This window comes from Pseudophryne corroboree, chromosome 4, assembly GCF_028390025.1.
Source record: "Pseudophryne corroboree isolate aPseCor3 chromosome 4, aPseCor3.hap2, whole genome shotgun sequence".
NCBI classification, from domain to species: domain Eukaryota; kingdom Metazoa; phylum Chordata; class Amphibia; order Anura; family Myobatrachidae; genus Pseudophryne; species Pseudophryne corroboree.
In genome coordinates, this window is record NC_086447.1 from 452,334,337 (window position 1) to 452,354,587 (window position 20,251).

The 20,251-nt window shown below is 48.8% G+C and overlaps 1 protein-coding gene across 1 annotated transcript in view; it reads right to left on the minus strand.

The window, feature by feature from the left end:
- The window catches only part of MDN1 (midasin AAA ATPase 1), a 695,825-nt gene that overhangs the window by 620,828 nt on the left and 54,746 nt on the right, over nt 1-20,251 (minus strand). The window contains exon 6 of the mRNA XM_063916985.1: nt 14,465-14,677. Within this exon, the coding sequence (XP_063773055.1) occupies nt 14,465-14,677 (213 nt within the window). The remainder of the gene's footprint in view (nt 1-14,464; nt 14,678-20,251) is intronic.

The window sequence follows — 20,251 nt, forward strand, 5'->3', positions numbered from 1 at the left end:
ATCAGGAGATCGTCCAAGTAAGGGATAATTAAAACGCCTTTTCTTCGAAGAAGAATCATCATTTCGGCCATTACCTTGGTAAAGACCCGAGGTGCCGTGGACAACCCAAACGGCAGCGTCTGAAACTGATAATGACAGTTTTGTACTACAAACCTGAGGTACCCTTGGTGAGAAGGGTAGATTGGGACGTGGAGATAAGCATCTTTGATGTCCAGAGACACCATATAGTCCCCTTCTTCCAGGTTTGCTATCACTGCTCTGAGTGACTCCATCTTGAATTTGAACCTCTTTATGTAAGTGTTCAAGGATTTTAGATTTAAAATTGGTCTCACCGAGCCGTCCGGCTTCGGTACCACAAACAGCGTGGAATAATACCCCTTTCCCTGTTGTAGGAGAGGTACCTTGATTATCACCTGCTGGGAATACAGCTTGTGAATGGCTTCCAAAACTGCCTCCCTGTCGGAGGGAGACTTTGGTAGAGCAGACTTCAGGAACCGGCGAGGGGGAGACGTCTCGAATTCCAGTTTGTACCCCTGTGATACTACCTGCAGAATCCAGGGGTCCACTTGCGAGTGAGCCCACTGCGCGTTGAAATTTTTGAGACGGGCCCCCACCGTGTCCGAGTCCGCTTGTAAAGCCCCAGCGTCATGCTGAAGACTTGGCAGAAGCAGAGGAGGGCTTCTGCTCCTGGGAAGAGGCTGCCTGGTGCAGTCTTTTTCCTCTTCCTCTGCCCCGGGGCAGAAATGAGTGGCCTTTTGCCCGCTTGTACTTATGGGAACGAAAGGACTGAGTTTGAAAAGACGGTGTCTTTTTCTGCTGAGAGGTGACCTGGGGTAAAAAGGTGGACTTTCCGGCCGTTGCCGTGGCCACCAGGTCCGATAGACCGGCCCCAAATAACTCCTCCCCTTTATACGGCAATACTTCCATATGTCGTTTGGAATCCGCATCCCCTGACCACTGTCGCGTCCATAACGCTCTTCTGGCAGAAACGGACATAGCACTCACTCTTGATGCCAGGGTGCAAATATCCCTCTGTGCATCACGCATATATAGTAATGCATCCTTCAAATGCTCTATAGTTAGTAATATACTGTCCCTATCCAGGGTATCAATATTTTCAGTCAGGGAATCCGACCACGCCACTCCAGCACTGCACATCCAGGCTGAGGCGATTGCTGGTCGCAGTATAACACCAGTATGTGTGTATATACCCTTCAGGATATTTTCCAGCCTTCTATCCGCTGGTTCTTTGAGGGCGGCCGTATCAGGAGACGGTAACGCTACTTGTTTAGATAAACGTGTGAGCGCTTTATCTACTCTAGGGGGTGTTTCCCAACGCGCCCTAACCTCTGGCGGGAAAGGGTATAGTGCCAATAATTTATTAGAAATTAGCACTTTTTTATCGGGGGAAACCCACGCTTTATCACACACCTCATTTAATTCATCTGATTCAGGAAAAGCTACTGGTAGTTTTTTTACTCCCCACATAATACCCTTCTTTGTGGTACTTGTAGTGTCAGAAATGTTCAATGCCTCCTTCATTGCCGTGATCATGTAACGTGTGGCCCTACTGGACATTACGTTTGTCTCCTCACCGTCGACACTGGACTCAGTATCTGTGTCTGGGTCTGTGTCGACCCACTGAGGTAACGGGCGTTTTATCGCCCCTGACGGTGTCTGAGACGCCTGGACAGGCACTAATTGATTTGTCGGCTGTCTCATGTCGTCAACAGTTTTTTTGTAAAGTGCTGACATTGTCACGTAGTTCTTTAAATACAACCATCCAGTCAGGTGTCGACTCCCTAGGGGGTGACATCACTAACACAGGCAATTGCTCTGCTTCCACATCATTTTCCTCCTCATACATGTCGACACAATCGTACCGACACCCAGCACACACACAGGGAATGCTCTGATAGAGGACAGGACCCCACTAGCCCTTTGGGGAGACAGAGGGAGAGTTTGCCAGCACACACCAGAGCGCTATATATATATATATATATATATATATATATATATATATATATATATATATATATATATATATATAGATATATATATAGATATATATATATATAGATATATATATATAGATATAGATATATATATAGATATATAGATAACCTTATATAAGTGTTACTCCCTTTTATAGCTGCTGTTTATAATTTAGCTGCCAATAGCGCCCCCCCTCTCTCGTTTTTACCCTGATTCTGTACGGACTGCAGGGGAGAGTCAGGGAGCCGTCCTTCCAGCGGAACTGTGAGGGAAAATGGCGCTTGTGTGCTGAGGAGATAGGCTCCGCCCCTTCACGACAGCCTTATCTCCCGCTTTTTTCTGGAAAACTGGCAGGGGTTAAATACATCCATATAGCCCAGGAGCTATATGTGATGTATTTCTTTTGCCATCCTAAGGTATTTCAGTTTTTATTGCGTCTCAGGGCGCTCCCCCCCAGCGCCCTGCACCCTCAGTGACCGGAGTGTGAAGTGTGCTGAGAGCAATGGCGCACAGCTGCAGTGCTGTGCGCTACCTTAGTTGAAGACAGGAACGTCTTCTGCCGCCGATTTCACCGGACCTCTTCGTTCTTCTGGCTCTGTAAGGGGGCCGGCGGCGCGGCTCCGGGACCCATCCAGGCTGAACCTCCCTCTGGAGCTAATGTCCAGTAGCCTAAGAAGCCCAATCCACTCTGCACGCAGGTGAGTTCGCTTCTTCTCCCCTTAGTCCCACGATGCAGTGAGCCTGTTGCCAGCAGGACTCACTGAAAATAAAAAACCTAAAATAAACTTTTACTCTAAGCAGCTCAGGAGAGCCACCTAGCATGCACCCTTCTCGTTCGGGCACAAGAATCTAACTGAGGCTTGGAGGAGGGTCATGGGGGGAGGAGCCAGTGCACACCAGCTAGTTCAAGCTTTTACTTTTGTGCCCAGTCTCCTGCGGAGCCGCTATTCCCCATGGTCCTTACGGAGTCCCAGCATCCACTTAGGACGTTAGAGAAATACCGTTAACTGCCCTGGGTAATCAATTCCCCCCCTTAGAGTGAATAAAATCAATACTGGTGGTCTGGAAACTGAAATAGGCATATAAAAATAGAGGAAACCGTACAGATAGTCATGTCGTAAAATAAGAATTTACTTACCGATAATTCTATTTCTCATAGTCCGTAGTGGATGCTGGGACTCCGTCAGGACCATGCTGGGACTCCGTCAGGACCATGGGGAATAGCGGGCTCCGCAGGAGACAGGGCACATCTAAATAAAGCTTTTAGGATCACATGGTGCGTACTGGCCCCTCCCCCTATGACCCTCCTCCAAGCCTCAGTTAGGTACTGTGCCCGGACGAGCGTACACAATAAGGAAGGATCTTGAATCCCGGGTAAGACTCATACCAGCCACACCAATCACACCGTACAACTTGTGATCTGAACCCAGTTAACAGTATGATAACAAAAAACGAAGTAGCCTCTGAAAAGATGGCTCACAACAATAGTAATAACCCGATCTTTGTAACAATAACTATGTACAAGTATTGCAGACAATCCGCACTTGGGATGGGCGCCCAGCATCCACTACGGACTATGAGAAATAGAATTATCGGTAAGTAAATTCTTATTTTCTCTAACGTCCTAGTGGATGCTGGGACTCCGTCAGGACCATGGGGATTATACCAAAGCTCCCAAACGGGCGGGAGAGTGCGGATGACTCTGCAGCACCGAATGAGAGAACTCCAGGTCCTCCTTAGCCAGAGTATCAAATTTGTAAAATTTTACAAACGTGTTCTCCCCTGACCACGTAGCTGCTCGGCAAAGTTGTAATGCCGAGACCCCTCGGGCAGCCGCCCAAGATGAGCCCACTTTCCTTGTGGAGTGGACCTTTACAGATTTAGGCTGTGGCAGGCCTGCCACAGAATGTGCAAGTTGGATTGTGCTACAGATCCAACGTGCAATCGTCTGTTTAGACGCAGGAGCACCCATCTTGTTGGGTGCATACAATATAAACAACGAGTCAGATTTTCTGACTCCAGCTGTCCTTGAAATATATATTTTTAATGCTCTGACAACGTCCAGTAACTTGGAGTCCTCCAAGTCGCTAGTAGCCGCAGGCACCACAATAGGCTGGTTCAAGTGAAAAGCCGAAACCACCTTAGGGAGAAAATGAGGACGTGTCCGCAGTTCTGCCCTGTCCGAATGGAAAATCAGATATGGGCTTTTGTATGATAAAGCCGCCAACTCTGAAACTCTCCTGGCTGAAGCCAGGGCCAATAGCATGGTTACCTTCCATGTAAGGTATTTTAAATCTACCGATTTTAGAGGCTCAAACCAATGAGATTTGAGAAAATTCAAAACTACGTTCAAATCCCACGGTGCCACTGGAGGCACTATTGGGGGTTGTATATGTAGTACACCTTTGACAAAAGTTTGTACTTCAGGCACTGATGCCAATTCCTTCTGGAAGAAGATTGATAAGGCCGAAATTTGAACTTTAATGGACCCCAATTTTAGGCCCATAGACAATCCTGCTTGCAGGAAATGTAAGAATCGACCCAATTGAAATTCTTCCGTTGGAGCCTTCTTGGCCTCACACCACGCAACATATTTTCGCCAAATGCGGTGATAATGTTGTACAGTCACTTCCTTTCTAGCCTTAATCAAGGTAGGAATAACTTCCTCTGGAATGCCCTTTTCTTTTAGAATCCGGCGTTCAACCGCCATGCCGTCAAACGCAGACGCGGTAAGTCTTGGAACATACAAGGTCCCTGCTGAAGCAGATCCCTTCTTAGAGGTAGAGGCCACGGATCCTCCGTGAGCATCTCTTGAAGTTCCGGATACCAAGTTCTTCTTGGCCAGTCCGGAGCCACCAGTATTGTTCTTACTCCTCTTTTCCGTATAATTCTCAGTACCTTTGGTATGAGAGGCAGAGGAGGGAACACATACACTGACTGGTACACCCACGGTGTTACCAGAGCGTCCACAGCTATTGCCTGAGGGTCTCTTGACCTGGCGCAATATCTGTCCAATTTTTTGTTGAGGCGAGACGCCATCATGTCCACCTTCGGTCTTTCCCAACGGTTCACAATCATGTGGAAGACTTCTGGATGAAGTCCCCACTCTCCCGGGTGAAGGTCGTGTCTGCTGAGGAAGTCTGCTTCCCAGTTGTCCACTCCCGGGATGAACACTGCTGACAGTGCTATGACATGATTCTCCGCCCAGCGCAGAATCCTTGCAGCTTCTGTCATTGCTCTTCTGCTTCTCGTGCCGCCCTGTCGGTTTACGTGGGCGACTGCCGTGATGTTGTCCGACTGGATCAACACCGGCTGACCCTGAAGCAGCGATTTTGCCAGGCTTAGAGCATTGTAGATCGCTCTTAGCTCCAGTATATTTATGTGAAGGGACGTCTCCAGGTTTGACCACACGCCCTGGAAGTTTCTTCCCTGTGTGACTGCTCCCCAGCCTCGTAGGCTGGCATCCGTAGTCACCAGGACCCAGTCCTGTATGCCGAATCTGCGGCCCTCTAACAGATGGGCACTCTGCAACCACCACAGGAGAGACAACCTTGTTCTTGGTGACAGTGTTATCCGCTGATGCATGTGCAGATGCGATCCGGACCATTTGTCCAGCAGATCCCACTGAAATGTCCGTGCATGGGATCTGCCGAATGGAATCGCTTCGTAAGAAGCCACCATCTTTCCCAGGACTCTTGTGCATTGATGTACTGACACAGTTCCTGGTTTTAGGAGGTTCCTGACAAGTTCGGATAACTCCCTTGCTTTCTCCTCCGGGAGAAACACCTTTTTCTGAACCGTGTCCAGAATCATTCCCAGGAACAGCAGACGAGTTGTCGGGGTCAATTGAGATTTTGGAAGATTCAGAATCCACCCGTGTTGCTGAAGCACTACCTGGGTTAGTGCTACACCGACTTCCAGCTGTTCTCTGGACTTTGCCCTTATCAGGAGATCGTCCAAGTAAGGGATAATTAATACGCCTTTTCTTCGTAGAAGAACCATCATTTCGGTCATTACCTTGGTAAAGACCCGAGGGGCCGTGGACAAACCAAACGGCAGCGTTTGAAACTGATAATGACAGTCTTGTATCACGAACCTGAGATACCCTTGGTGTGAGGGGTAAATTGGGACATGCAGATAAGCATCTTTTATGTCCAGGGACACCATGAAGTCCCCTTCTTCCAGATTCGCTATCACTGCTCTGAGTGACTCCATCTTGAACTTGAATTTCTGTATGTACAGGTTCAAGGATTTCAGGTTTAGAATAGGTCTTACCGAACCGTCCGGCTTCGGTACCACAAATAGTGTGGAATAATACCCCTTTCCCTGTTGTAGGAGGGGTACCTTGACTATCACCTGCTGAGAATACAGCTTGTGAATGGCTTCCAAAACCGACGTCCTTTCTGAGGGAGACGTTGGTAAAGCAGACTTTAGGAACCGGCGAGGGGGAGACCTTTCGAACTCCAACATGTAACCCTGAGATATTATCTGCAGGATCCATGGGTCCACTTGTGAGCGAGCCCACTGATTGCTGAAAATCTTGAGTCGACCCCCCACCGCTCCCGAGTCCGCTTGTAAAGCCCCAGCGTCATGCTGATGGCTTTGTAGAACCCGGGGCGGGCTTCTGGTCCTGGGCAGGGGCTGCTTGCTGCCCTCTCTTACCCTTTCCTCTGCCTCGCGGCAGATAAGACGGTCCTTTTGGTCGCTTGTTTTTATAGGAGCGAAAGGACTGCGGCTGAAAAGACGGTGTCTTTTTCTGTTGGGAGGGGGTCTGAGGTAAAAAAGTGGATTTGCCGGCAGTTGCCGTGGCCACCAGGTCCGAAAGACCGACCCCAAATAATTCCTCTCCTTTATATGGCAATACTTCCATATGCCTTTTGGAATCCGCATCACCTGACCACTGTCGCGTCCATAAACTTCTTCTGGCAGATATGGACATCGCGCTTACTCTTGATGCTAGAGTACAAATATCCCTCTGAGCATCTCGCATATAAAGAAAAGCATCCTTTAATTGCTCTAGTCAATAAAATACTGTCCCTATCCAGGGTATCAATATTTTCAGTCAGAGAATCCAACCACACTACCCCAGCACTGCACATCCAGGCTGAGGCTACTGCCGGTCGCAGTATAACACCAGTATGTGTGTATATACTCTTCAGTGTAGTTTCCAGCCTCCTATCTGCTGGATCCTTGAGGGCGGCCGTATCAGGAGACGGCAACGCCACTTGCTTTGATAAACGTGTGAGCGCCTTATCCACCCTAGGGGGTGTTTCCCAGCGCGCCCTAACCTCTGGTGGGAAAGGGTATAATGCCAATAACTTCTTGGAAATTAGCAGTTTTCTATCTGGGTTAACCCACGCTTCGTCACACACGTCATTCAATTCCTCTGATTCTGGAAAAGCTACAGGTAGTTTTTTCACCCCCCACATAATACCCCTTTTTGAGGTACCAGCAGTATCAGAGATCTGCAAAGCCTCCTTCATTGCCGTGATCATATAACGTGTGGCCCTATTGGAAAATACGTTTGTTTCTTCACCGTCGACACTAGATTCATCTGTGTCGGTACCCGTGTCGACTGACTGAGGTAAGGGACGTTTTACAGCCCCTGACGGTGTCTGAGACGCCTGAGCCGGTACTAACTGGTTTTCCGGCCGTCTCATTTCGTCAACTGACTTTTGTAATGTGCTAACATTATCACGTAATTCCATAACTAAAGCCATCCATTCCGGTGTCGACTCCCTAGGGGGTGACATCACCATTACCGGCAATTGCTCTGCCTCCACACCAACATCGTCCTCATACATGTCGACACACACGTACCGACACACAGCAGCCACACAGGGAATGCTCTAATCGAAGACAGGACCCTCTTAGCCCTTTGGGGAGACAGAGGGAGAGTTTGCCAGCACACACCAAAAGCGCTATAAATGTATATAAACAACCCTAGAAGGTGTTGTTTTTGATATAAGCGCTTTTAATATATCAATATCGCCAAATTATGCCCCCCTTCTCTTTGTTACCCTGTTTCTGTAGTGCAGTGCAGGGGAGAGTCCTGGGAGCCTTCCTCACCAGCGGAGCTGAGCAGGAAAATGGCGCTGAGTGCTGAGGAGAATAAGCTCCGCCCCTTTTTCGGTGGGCTTTTCTCCGGGTTTTAAGAAAACTGGCCTGGGTTAAATACATACATATAGCCTTAATGGCTATATGTGATGTATTTATTTTGCCACTAAAGGTATTTAATATTGCTGCCCAGGGCGCCCCCAGCAGCGCCCTGCACCCTCCGTGACTGAATCAGTGAGACGTGTAGCAACAATGGCGCACAGCTGCAGTGCTGTGCACTACCTTCATGAAGACTGAGGAGTCTTCTGCCGCCTGCTTTCCGGACCTCCGTCTTCAGCGTCTGTAAGGGGGATCGGCGGCGCGGCTCCGGGACGAACCCCAGGAGGACCTGTGTTCCGACTCCCTCTGGAGCTAAGTGTCCAGTAGCCTAAGACTCCAATCCATCCTGCACGCAGGTGAGTTGGAAATCTCTCCACTAAGTCCCTCGATGCAGTGATCCTGTTGCCAGCAGGATTCACTGAGATTTAAACCTAAAAAAACTTTTTCTAAGCAGCTCTTTAGGAGAGCCACCTAGATTGCACCCTTCTCGGACGGGCACAAAAACCTAACTGAGGCTTGGAGGAGGGTCATAGGGGGAGGGGCCAGTACGCACCATGTGATCCTAAAAGCTTTATTTAGATGTGCCCTGTCTCCTGCGGAGCCCGCTATTCCCCATGGTCCTGACGGAGTCCCAGCATGGTCCTGACGGAGTCCCAGCATCCACTAGGACGTTAGAGAAAATAAGATTTTACTTACCGATAAATCTATTTCTCGTAGTCCGTAGTGGATGCTGGGACTCCGTAAGGACCATGGGGAATAGCGGCTCCGCAGGAGACAGGGCACAAAATAAAAGCTTGAGATATCAGGTGGTGTGCACTGGCTCCTCCCCCCATGACCCTCCTCCAAGCCAGTTAGGATACTGTGCCCGGACGAGCGTACATAATAAGGAAGGATATTGAATCCCGGGTAAGACTCATACCAGCCACACCAATCACACCGTACAACTCGTGATCTGAACCCAGTTAACAGTATGATAATTTTAAAGGAGCCTCTGAAAAGATGGCTCAACAATAATAACCCGAATTTTTTGTAACAATAACTATATACAAGTATTGCAGACAATCCGCACTAGGGATGGGCGCCCAGCATCCACTACGGACTACGAGAAATAGATTTATCGGTAAGTAAAATCTTATTTTCTCTAACGTCCTAAGTGGATGCTGGGACTCCGTAAGGACCATGGGGATTATACCAAAGCTCCCAAACGGGCGGGAGAGTGCGGATGACTCTGCAGCACCGAATGAGAGAACTCCAGGTCCTCCTCAGCCAGGGTATCAAATTTGTAGAATTTAGCAAACGTGTTTGCCCCTGACCAAGTAGCTGCTCGGCAAAGTTGTAAAGCCGAGACCCCTCGGGCAGCCGCCCAAGATGAGCCCACTTTCCTTGTGGAATGGGCTTTTACTGATTTTGGCTGTGGCAATCCTGCCACGGAATGTGCAAGCTGAATTGTACTACAAATCCAACGAGCAATCGTCTGCTTTGAAGCAGGAGCACCCAGCTTGTTGGGTGCATACAGGATAAACAGCGAGTCAGTTTTCCTGACTCCAGCCGTCCTGGAAACATATATTTTCAAGGCCCTGACAACGTCCAGCAACTTAGAGTCCTCTAAGTCCCTAGTAGCCGCAGGTACCACAATAGGTTGGTTCATGTGAAATGCAGAAACCACCTTAGGTAGAAATTGAGGACGAGTCCTCAATTCCGCCCTGTCAGAATGAAAATTTAGGTAAGGGCTTTTACATGATAAAGCCGCCAATTCTGACACACGCCTAGCTGAAGCCAAGGCCAACAGCATCGACACCTTCCACGTGAGATATTTTAAATCTACCGTAGACAATGGTTCAAACCAGTGTGATTTTAGAAATCTCAACACAACATTGAGATCCCAAGGTGCCACTGGAGGCACAAAAGGAGGCTGTATGTGCAGCACCCCTTTCACAAATGTCTGAACTTCAGGTACTGAAGCCAGTTCTTTCTGGAAGAATATCGACAGGGCCGAAATTTGAACCTTAATGGACCCTAATTTTAGGCCCATAGACAGTCCTGTTTGCAGGAAATGCAAGAAACGACCCAGTTGAAATTCCTGTGTAGGGGCCTTCTTGGCCTCACACCACGCAACATATTTACGCCAAATGCGGTGATAATGTTTTGCGGTTACTTCCTTTCTGGCTTTTACCAGAGTAGGGATGACTTCTTCTGGAATGCCCTTGTCCTTCAGGATCCGGCGTTCAACCGCCATGCCGTCAAACGCAGCCGCGGTAAGTCTTGGAACAGACAAGGCCCCTGCAGTAGCAGGTCCTGTCTTAGAGGTAGAGGCCACGGTTCGTCCGTGAGCATCTCTTGAAGTTCCGGGTACCAAGACCTTCTTGGCCAATCCGGAACCACGAGTATAGTTCTTACTCCTCTCCTTCTTATGATTCTCAATACTTTCGGTATGAGGGGCAGAGGAGGGAATACATACACTGACTGGTACACCCACGGCGTTACCAGAGCGTCCACTGCTATTGCCTGAGGGTCCCTTGACCTGGCGCAATATCTGTCCAGTTTTTTGTTTAGACGTGACGCCATCATGTCCACCTTTGGTCTTTCCCAACGGTTTACAATTTGGTGGAAGACTTCTGGGTGAAGTCCCCACTCTCCCGGGTGAAGGTCGTGTCTGCTGAGGAAGTCTGCTTCCCAGTTGTCCACTCCCGGAATGAACACTGCTGACAGTGCTATCACATGATTTTCCGCCCAGCGAAGAATCCTTGCAGTTTCTGCCATTGCCCTCCTGCTTCTCGTGCCGCCCTGTCTGTTTATGTGGGCGACTGACGTGATGTTGTCCGACTGGATCAACACCGCCTGACCCTGAAGCAGAGGTTTTGCTTGAATTAAGGCATTGTAAATGGCCCTTAGTTCTAGAATGTTTATATGAAGAGATGTTTCCATGCTTGACCACAAGCCCTGGAAATTCCTTCCCTGTGTGACTGCTCCCCAGCCTCTCAGGCTGGCATCCGTGGTTACCAGGATCCAATCCTGAATGCCAAATCTGCGGCCCTCTAGTAGATGAGCCTTCTGAAGCCACCACAGGAGAGACACCCTTGTCCTTGGCGACAGGGTTATCCGTTGATGCATCTGAAGATGCGATCCGGACCATTTTCCCAGTAGATCCCACTGAAAAGTTCTTGCATGGAATCTTCCGAATGGAATCGCTTCGTAAGAAGCCACCATTTTTCCCAGGACCCTTGTGCACTGATGCACTGAGACCTGTCCTGGTTTTAGGAGGTTCCTGACTAGCTCGGATAACTCCCTGGCCTTCTCCTCCGGGAGAAACACCTTCTTCTGGACTGTGTCCAGAATCATTCCTAAGAACAGTAGACGTGTCGTTGGAATCAGCTGCGATTTTGGAATATTTAGAATCCATCCGTGCTGACTTAGCACTACCTGAGATAGTGCCACTCCGACTTCTAACTGTTCCTTGGTTCTTGCCCTTATCAGGAGATCGTCCAAGTAAGGGATAATTAAGATGCCGTAGAAGAATCATCATTTCGGCCATTACCTTGGTAAAGACCCGAGGCGCCGTGGACAATCCAAACGGCAGCGTCTGAAACTGATAATGACAGTTTTGTACTACAAACCTGAGGTACCCTTGGTGAGAAGGATATATTGGGACGTGGAGATAAGCATCCTTGATGTCCAGCGACACCATATAGTCCCCCTCTTCCAGGTTCGCTATCACCGCTCTGAGTGACTCCATCTTGAATTTGAACCTTTTTATGTAAGTGTTCAAAGATTTTAGATTTAATATTGGTCTCACCGAGCCGTCCGGCTTCGGTACCACAAATAGTGTGGAATAATACCCCTTCCCCTGTTGTAAGAGGGGTACCTTGATTATCACCTGCTGGGAGTACAGCTTGTGAATGGCTTCCAGAACTGCCTCCCTGTCGGAGGGAGACTTTGGTAAAGCAGACTTCAGGAACCGATGAGGAGGAAACGCCTCGAATTCCAGTTTGTACCCCTGTGATACTACCTGTAGAATCCAGGGATCCACTTGCGAGTGAGCCCACTGCGCGTTGAAATTCTTGAGACGGGCCCCCACCGTGTCTGAGTCTGCTTGTAAAGCCCCAGCGTCATGCTGAAGACTTGGCAGAAGCAGGGGAGGGCTTCTGCTCCTGGGAAGCGGCTGCATGGTGCTGCCTTTTTCCTCTTCCTCTGCCCTTGGGCAGAAAAGAGTGACCTTTTGCTCGCTTGTACTTATGGGAACGAAAGGACTGAGTTTGAAAAGACTGTGTCTTTTTCTGTTGATGTGAAGTAACCTGGGGTAAAAAGGTGGATTTTCCATCCGTGGCCACCAGGTCTGTTAGACCAGCCCCAAATAACTCCTCCCCCTTATACGGCAATACTTCCATGTGCCGTTTGGAATCTGCGTCCCCTGACCACTGTCTGGTCCATAATGCTCTTCTGGCAGAGATGGACATTGCGCTTACTCTTGATGCCAGGGTACAAATATCCCTCTGCGCATCACGCATATATAGCAATGCATCCTTTAAATGTTCTATAGTTAACAGAATATTGTCCCTATCCAGGGTATCAATATTCTCAGTCAGGGAATCCGCCCATGCGACTCCAGCACTGCACATCCAGGCTGATGCGATTGCTGGTCGCAGTATAACACCAGTATGTGTGTATATACTTTTCAGGATATTTTCCAGCCTCCTATCAGCTGGTTCTTTGAGGGTGGCCGTATCAGGGGACGGTAACGCTACTTGTTTAGATAAACGTGTGAGCGCCTTATCTACCCTAGGGGGTGTTTCCCACCGTGCCCTAACCTCTGGCGGGAAAGGGTATAGTGCTAATAACTTATTAGAAATTAGCTGTTTTTTATCGGGGGAAACCCACGCTTTATCACACACCTCATTTATTTCCTCAGACTCAGGAAAAACTATTGGCAGTTTTTTCACACCCCACATAATACCCGCCTTTGAGGTATTTGTAGTGTCAGAAAGGTTCAATGCCTCTTTCATTGCCGTGATCATGTAACGTGTGGCCCTACTGGACATTACGTTTGTCTCGTCACCGTCGACACTAGATTCAGTATCTGTATCTGGATCCGTGTCGACCCACTGAGGTAGCGGCCGTTTTAGGGCCCCTGAGGGTGTCTGAGACGCCTGAACAGGCACTAATTGATTTGCCGGCTTTCTCATGTCGTCAACAGTTTTTTGTAAATTGCTGACATTATCACTTAATTGCTTAAACACAATCATCCAGTCAGGTGTCGACTCCCTAGGGGGTGACATCACTAACACAGGCAACTGCTCCGCCTCCACCTCATTTTCCTCCTCATACATGTCGACACACGCGTACCGACACACAGCACACACACCGGGAATGCTCTGATAGAGGACAGGACCCTACTTAGCCCTTTGGAGAGACAGAGGGAGAGTCTGCCAGCACACACCCAGCGCTATATATATATACAGGGATAACCTTATATAAGTGTTAATCCCTTATAGCTGCTGTTAATCTAGTTATTTGCTGCCAAAATGCCCCCCCTTCTCTTTTTTACCCTGAATCAGATGCAGTACTGCAGGGGAGAATCAGGGAGCCGTCCTTCCAGCGGAGCTGTGAGGGAATAATGGCGCCAGTGTGCTGAGGAGATAGGCCCCGCCCCTTCACGACGTCCTTAACTCCCGCTTTTTTGTGTAAAATGGCAGGGGAAAAAATACATCCATATAGCCCTGGAGCTATATGTGATGTATTCCTTTTGCCAGCTAAGGTATATGTGTGTTATATTGCGTCTCAGGGCGCTCCCCCCCAGCGCCCTGCACCCTCAGTGACCGGAGTGTGAAGTGTGCTGAGAGCAATGGCGCACAGCTGCGGTGCTGTGCGCTACCTTAGTCTTGAAGACAGGATGTCTTCTGCCGCCGCTTTCACCGGACCTTCGTCTCTTTTATTCTAAGCAGCTCTGGAGAGCTACCTAGTTTGCACCCTTCTCGGCCGGGCACAAAAATCTAACTGGCTTGGAGGAGGGTCATAGGGGGAGGAGCCAGTGCACACCACCTGATATCTCAAGCTTTTATTTTGTGCCCTGTCTCCTGCGGAGCCGCTATTCCCCATGGTCCTTACGGAGTCCCAGCATCCACTTAGGACGTTAGAGAAAATAGGATATATAATGTACTGTATATATATTGACTATATAGTGTAATGATTTAAAAAAATAAAAAAAATAAAAAGGGGGAAGAGAAATTCTCAAAATTTAATAGAAACAGCCATTAGTACTGCTAAAGCCTAGAAATTAAAATAGGAAGACAATATAAGTAGAAACCTCTCTCTTTACCTTACTGTCAGTTTGATCACCAAGTTGAACCTTCAAAATATCAGGTGGCTTCAGGCGTCCAGTGAGTGTGGCCAAATGCTCCACTAAAGCCGTTTTTCCACATCCTATGGGTCCTTCCAGTAGCACAGCATTCTGATAGGAGATTGCCTGAGCCAAACTATGGAGACTTCTACAAGTAGATTCCACCAACACAAGTGGACTAGAATTCGTTTCCTAAAAGAGAGCAGGCATGTATGTTTTATATAGTACTTTCAAGCAAATACCTAATGCAGCAAAAAAGTATGACAATTAGAGGCTGTAGATGAGCACAACAAGAAATCAGTTTGTCTGCCTCAAACAATTTGCACAGAGCTCTAAGGGTGCCCACACACGGCACGATTTAGTTGCCGATCCGACGAATTGGAACAATATAGAAGCTATATCGTTGTGTGTGTGGTCATGTCGTCGTCCATTGCTCGCACCAGTGGGGTCGTCCACATGCATCTCTGATCTTTCAGCATGTTCAAAAGATCAGCGATGCAGGCAGACAATCCCACGCAGCTCTATGCGTAGTAGGGCCGGCATAGCAGGCAGTTGGGCACCGGATCGCCCAGTGTGTGGGGACCGCCCAATACATCAGCCTTCGGACGCTCCAACCTTTAGTCATCAAAAAATAAGATTTTAAACCTACCGGTAAATCTTTTTCTCCTAGTCCGTAAAGGATGCTGGGGACTCCGTAAGGACCATGGGGAATAGACGGGCTCCGCAGGAGACATGGGCACTAAAAAGAACTTTAGATAAGGGTGTGCACTGGCTCCTCCCTCTATGCCCCTCCTCCAGACCTCAGTTAGAAAACTGTGCCCACAGGAGACGGACAGTACGAGGAAAGGATTTTTGTTAATCTAAGGGCAAGATTCATACCAGCCAACACCATCCACACCATATAACATGGAATATACGAACCAGTTAACAGTATGAAACAAAACAGCATCAGCCCGAGACTGATCAAAACTGTAACATAACCCTTATGTAAGCCAAAACTATATACAAGTTTCGCAGTATTCAGTCCGCACTGGGACGGGCGCCCAGCATCCTCTACGAACTAGGAGAAAAAGATTTACCGGTAGGTTTAAAATCTTATTTTCTCTTACGTCCTAGAGGATGCTGGGGACTCCGTAAGGACCATGGGGATTATACCAAAGCTCCCAAACGGGCGGGAGAGTGCGGATGACTCTGCAGCACCGATTGAGCAAACATGAGGTCCTCATCAGCCAGGGTATAAAACTTGTAGAACTTTGCAAAGGTGTTTGAACCCGACCAAGTCGCCGCTCGGCAAAGCTGTAATGCCGAGACACCTCGGGCAACCGCCCAAGAAGAGCCCACCTTCCTAGTGGAATGGGTCTTTACTGAATTTGGTAACGGCAATCAAGCTGTAGAATGAGCCTGCTGAATCGTTTTACAGATCCAGCGAGCTATAGTCTGCTTAGAAGCAGGAGCGCCCACCTTGTTGGCTGCATACAGGACAAACAGTGCCTCCGTTTTCCTAACCCGAGCAGTTCTGGCTACATAAAATTTCAATGCCCTGACCACATCAAGGGACTCGGAATCCTCCAAGTTCCGTGTAGCCACAGGCACTACAATAGGTTGGTTCATTTGAAAAGAGGAAACCACCTTAGACAAAAATGGAGGACGAGTCCGCAACTCCGCTCTATCCACATGGAAAATCAGATAGGGGCTTTTATGAGATAAAGCCGCCAACTCAGACACTCGCCTTGCCGATGCCAAGGCAAACAACATGACCACTTTCCAAGTGAGATACTTTAATTCCACCGTTTGAAGAGGCTCAAACCAGTGAGACTTAAGGAACCGTAACTCCACATTAAGGTCCCATGGTGCCACAGGAGGCACAAAAGGAGGTTGGATATGCAGCACTCCCTTCACAAAAGTCTGGACTTCAGGGAAAGAAGCCAATTCCTTCTGAAAGAAAATGGATAGGGCCGAAATCTGAACCTTAATGGAGCCTAATTTTAGGCCCAAATTCACTCCAGTCTGTAGGAAGTGAAGGAAACGGCCCAGATGGAATTCTTCCGGAGGAGCATTCCTGGACTCACACCAAGACACATACTTCCTCCATATACGGTGATAATGTTTTGCCGTCACGTCCTTCCTAGCCTTTATCAGAGTAGGAATGACCTCATCCAGAATGCACTTTTTCGCTAGGATCCTGTGTTCAACCGTCAAACGCAGCCGCGGTAAGTCCTGGAACAGATAGGGCCACTGTTGCAACAGGACCTCTCTGAGAGGAAGAGGCCACGGATCTTCTGTGAGCATTTCCTGCAGATCCGGATACCAGGCCCTTCGAGGCCAATCTGGAACAATGAGAATTGTCTGTACTCTTCGTTTTAGGATTCTCAATATCTTGGAGATGAGAGGAAGAGGAGGGAACACATAGACCGACTGGAACACACACGGTGTCACCAGGGCGTCCACTGCTAACGCCTGAGGGTCCCTTGACCTGGCACAATATCTCAGAAGTTTCTTGTTGAGGTGTGACGCCATCAGGTCTATTTGAGGCAGTCCCCACTGACTTGCAATCTCTGCAAAGACTTCCTGATGAAGTCTCCACTCTCCTGGATGTAGATCGTGTCTGCTGAGGAAGTCCGCTTCCCAGTTGTCCACTCCCGGAATGAAGACTGCCGTCAGAGCGCTTTACATGATTTTCCGCCCAGCGAAGAATCCTGGTGGCTTCTGCCATCGCCACTCTGCTCTTTGTTCCGCCTTGACGGTTTACATGAGCCACTGCGGTGATGTTGTCTGACTGAATCAGAACCGGTAGGTCGCGAAGCAAATTCTCCGCTTGACGAAGGCCGTTGTATATGGCCCTTAATTCCAGTACGTTGATGTGTAGACAAACCTCCTGGCTTGACCATAGACCTTGGAAGTTTCTTCCCTGTGCGACTGCTCCCCATCCTCGGAGGCTCACGTCCGTGGTTACCAGAACCCAGTCCTGAATGCCGTACCTGCGACCCTCTAGAAGGTGAGTACTCTGCAGCCACCACAGGAGAGATACCCTGGCCCTGGGGGACAGGCTGATCATCTGATGAATCTGTAGATGCGACCAAGACCACTTGTCAAGAAGGTCCCATTGAAAAGTCCTTTCATGGAACCTGCCGAATGGAATGGCCTCGTAAGACGCCACCATCTTTCCCAGAACTCGAGTGCAGTGATGCAGACACCCTTTTTGGCTTCAAGAGGTCCCTGACCAAGTTCATGAGTTCTTGGGCCTTTTCCATCGGGAGAAAAACCCTTTTCTGGTCTGTATCCAGAATCATGCCTAAGAAAGGCAAACGGTTCGTTGGAACCAACTGTGACTTCGGGAGATTGAGAATCCAGCCATGCTGGTGCAACACCCTCAGGGAGAGTGTTACGCTGTCAGCAACTGCTCTCTTGATCTCGCTTTTATTAGGAGATCATCCTAGTACGGGAGAATTGTGACTCCCTGCTTGCGCAGGAGCACCATCATTTCCGCCATTAGCTTGGTGAAAATCCTCGGGGCCGTGGAAAGCCCAAACGGCAACGTCTGAAACTGGTAATGACAATCCTGTACAGCAAATCTCAGGAACGCCTGATGAGGCGGATATATGGGGACATGTAGGTAAGCATCCTTTATGTCCAGGGACACCATATAATCCCCCCCTTCCAGGCTGGCGATGACCGCTCTGATCGATTCCATCTTGAACTTGAACCTTTTTAAGTAGGTTTAAGGATTTTAAATTCAGAATGGGTCTGACCGAACCGTCCGGTTTCGGGACCAAACACAGGGTTGAGTAATACCCCATCCCCTGCTGAAGCAGGGGAACCTTGACCACCACTTGTTGAAGACACAATTTTTGAATTGCTGCTAAAACTACCTCCCTCTCTGGGGAAGAAGCCGGTAGGGCCGATTTGAAAAACCGGCGAGGAGGCACCGCTTCGAATTCCAGCTTGTAACCCTGGGAAACAATGTCTATTGCCCAGGGATCCACCTGTGATTGAACCCAGACGTGGCTGAAAAGTCAAAGATGAGCCCCCACTGGAGCGGACTCCCTCAGCGGAGACCCAGCGTCATGCGGTGGATTTTGTAGAAGCCGGGGAGGACTTCTGCTCCTGGGAACTAGCTGTAGTTGGCAGCTTTTTCCCCTTGCCCTTACCTCTGCCAAGAAAGGAAGATCCCTGTACTCTCTTGGATTTATGCGACCGAAAGGACTGCATCTGATGTTGTGGCGTTTTCTTAGGCTGTGAGGAAACATAAGGCAAAAAAAGTTGATTTACTTGCAGTAGCTGTGGAAACCAGGTCCATGAGACCTTCCCCAAATAAGCCCTCAACCTTGTAAGGCAAAACCTCCATATGCCTCTTCGATTCGGCATCACCGGTCCATTGTCGGGTCCATAGGGCTCGCCTAGCAGAAATCGCCATCGCGTTGGCTCTGGAACCCAGTAGGCCAACGTCTCTGAGCATCTCTCATATATAGGACAGCATCCTTAATATGACCCAAGGTCAATAAAATGGTTTCCTTATCCAGCGTATCAATATCAACAGATAAGGTATCTGTCCACGCTGCTACAGCGATACAAACCCAAGCAGACGCTATCGCCGGTCTTAGTAATGTACCAGTATGTGTGTAAATAGACTTCAAGGTAGTCTCCTGTCTGCGATCAGCAGGATCCTTGAGGGCTGCAGTATCTTGAGATGGCAGTGCTACCTTTTTGGATAAGCGTGTCAACGCTTTGTCCACCCTTGGGGAGGATTCCCACCGTATCCTGTCCTTAGTCGGGAAAGGATACGCCATAAGAATCCTCTTGGGAATCTGCAGTTTCTTGTCTGGAGTTTCCCAAGCCCTTTCAAATAACTCATTTAGCCATGAAGAGGGGGAAAAGTAACCTCAGGCTTCTTTTCTTTAAACATGTGTACCCTCGTGTCAGGTACCGAGGGGTCATCTGTTATATGCAAAACATCCTTTATTGCAATAATCATATAAGGAATACTTCTAGCCAATTTAGGCTGCAACTTCGCATCATCATAGTCGACACTGGAGTCAGAATCCGCGTCGGTATCAGTGTCAACTACTTGGGATAGTGGGCGCTTCTGAGACCCAGAAAGTCCCTGCGTCATAGTGAAAGGCAGGGCTTGACTCCCTGTACATTCCCTGGACTCCGCCTTCTCCAACCTCTTATGTAATAAATTCACATTTGCATTTAAAACATTCCACATATCCAACCAGTCAGGTGTCGGCGTTGCCGACCGAGACACTACACTCATTTGCTCCACCTCCTCCTTAGAAGAGCCTTCCGCTTCAGACATGCCGACAAACGCGTACCGACACCCCACATACTCAAGGAAATCTCTAATCTGGAGACAGTTCCCCAACAAGGCCCTTTGGAGAGACCGAGAGAGAGAGAGAGTATGCCAGCACACACCCAGCGCCAATGACCCTGGAAAAATCCCAGATATATATAGCGCTTTTCTTTATATAATAACTGCGCCAAATTATGTGCCCCCCCCCCTTCTTTAAAACCCTCTGTCACCGTGTTCAGCAGGGGAGAGTCCGGGAAGCCAGCTTCCCAGCGGTGTGCTGTTGAGAAAATGGCGCTGGTTAGTGCTGAGGGATCAAGCTCCACCCCCTCAATGGCGGGCTTCGGTCCCGCTCGATTTCTTCAAAACCGGCGGGGGTTTTAAATATACAGTCCGCAGAGCCTATATATCTATACTGGCCAGTCCTAGAGGTTTATTATTGCTGCCCAGGGCGCCCCCCCTGTGCCCTGCACCCA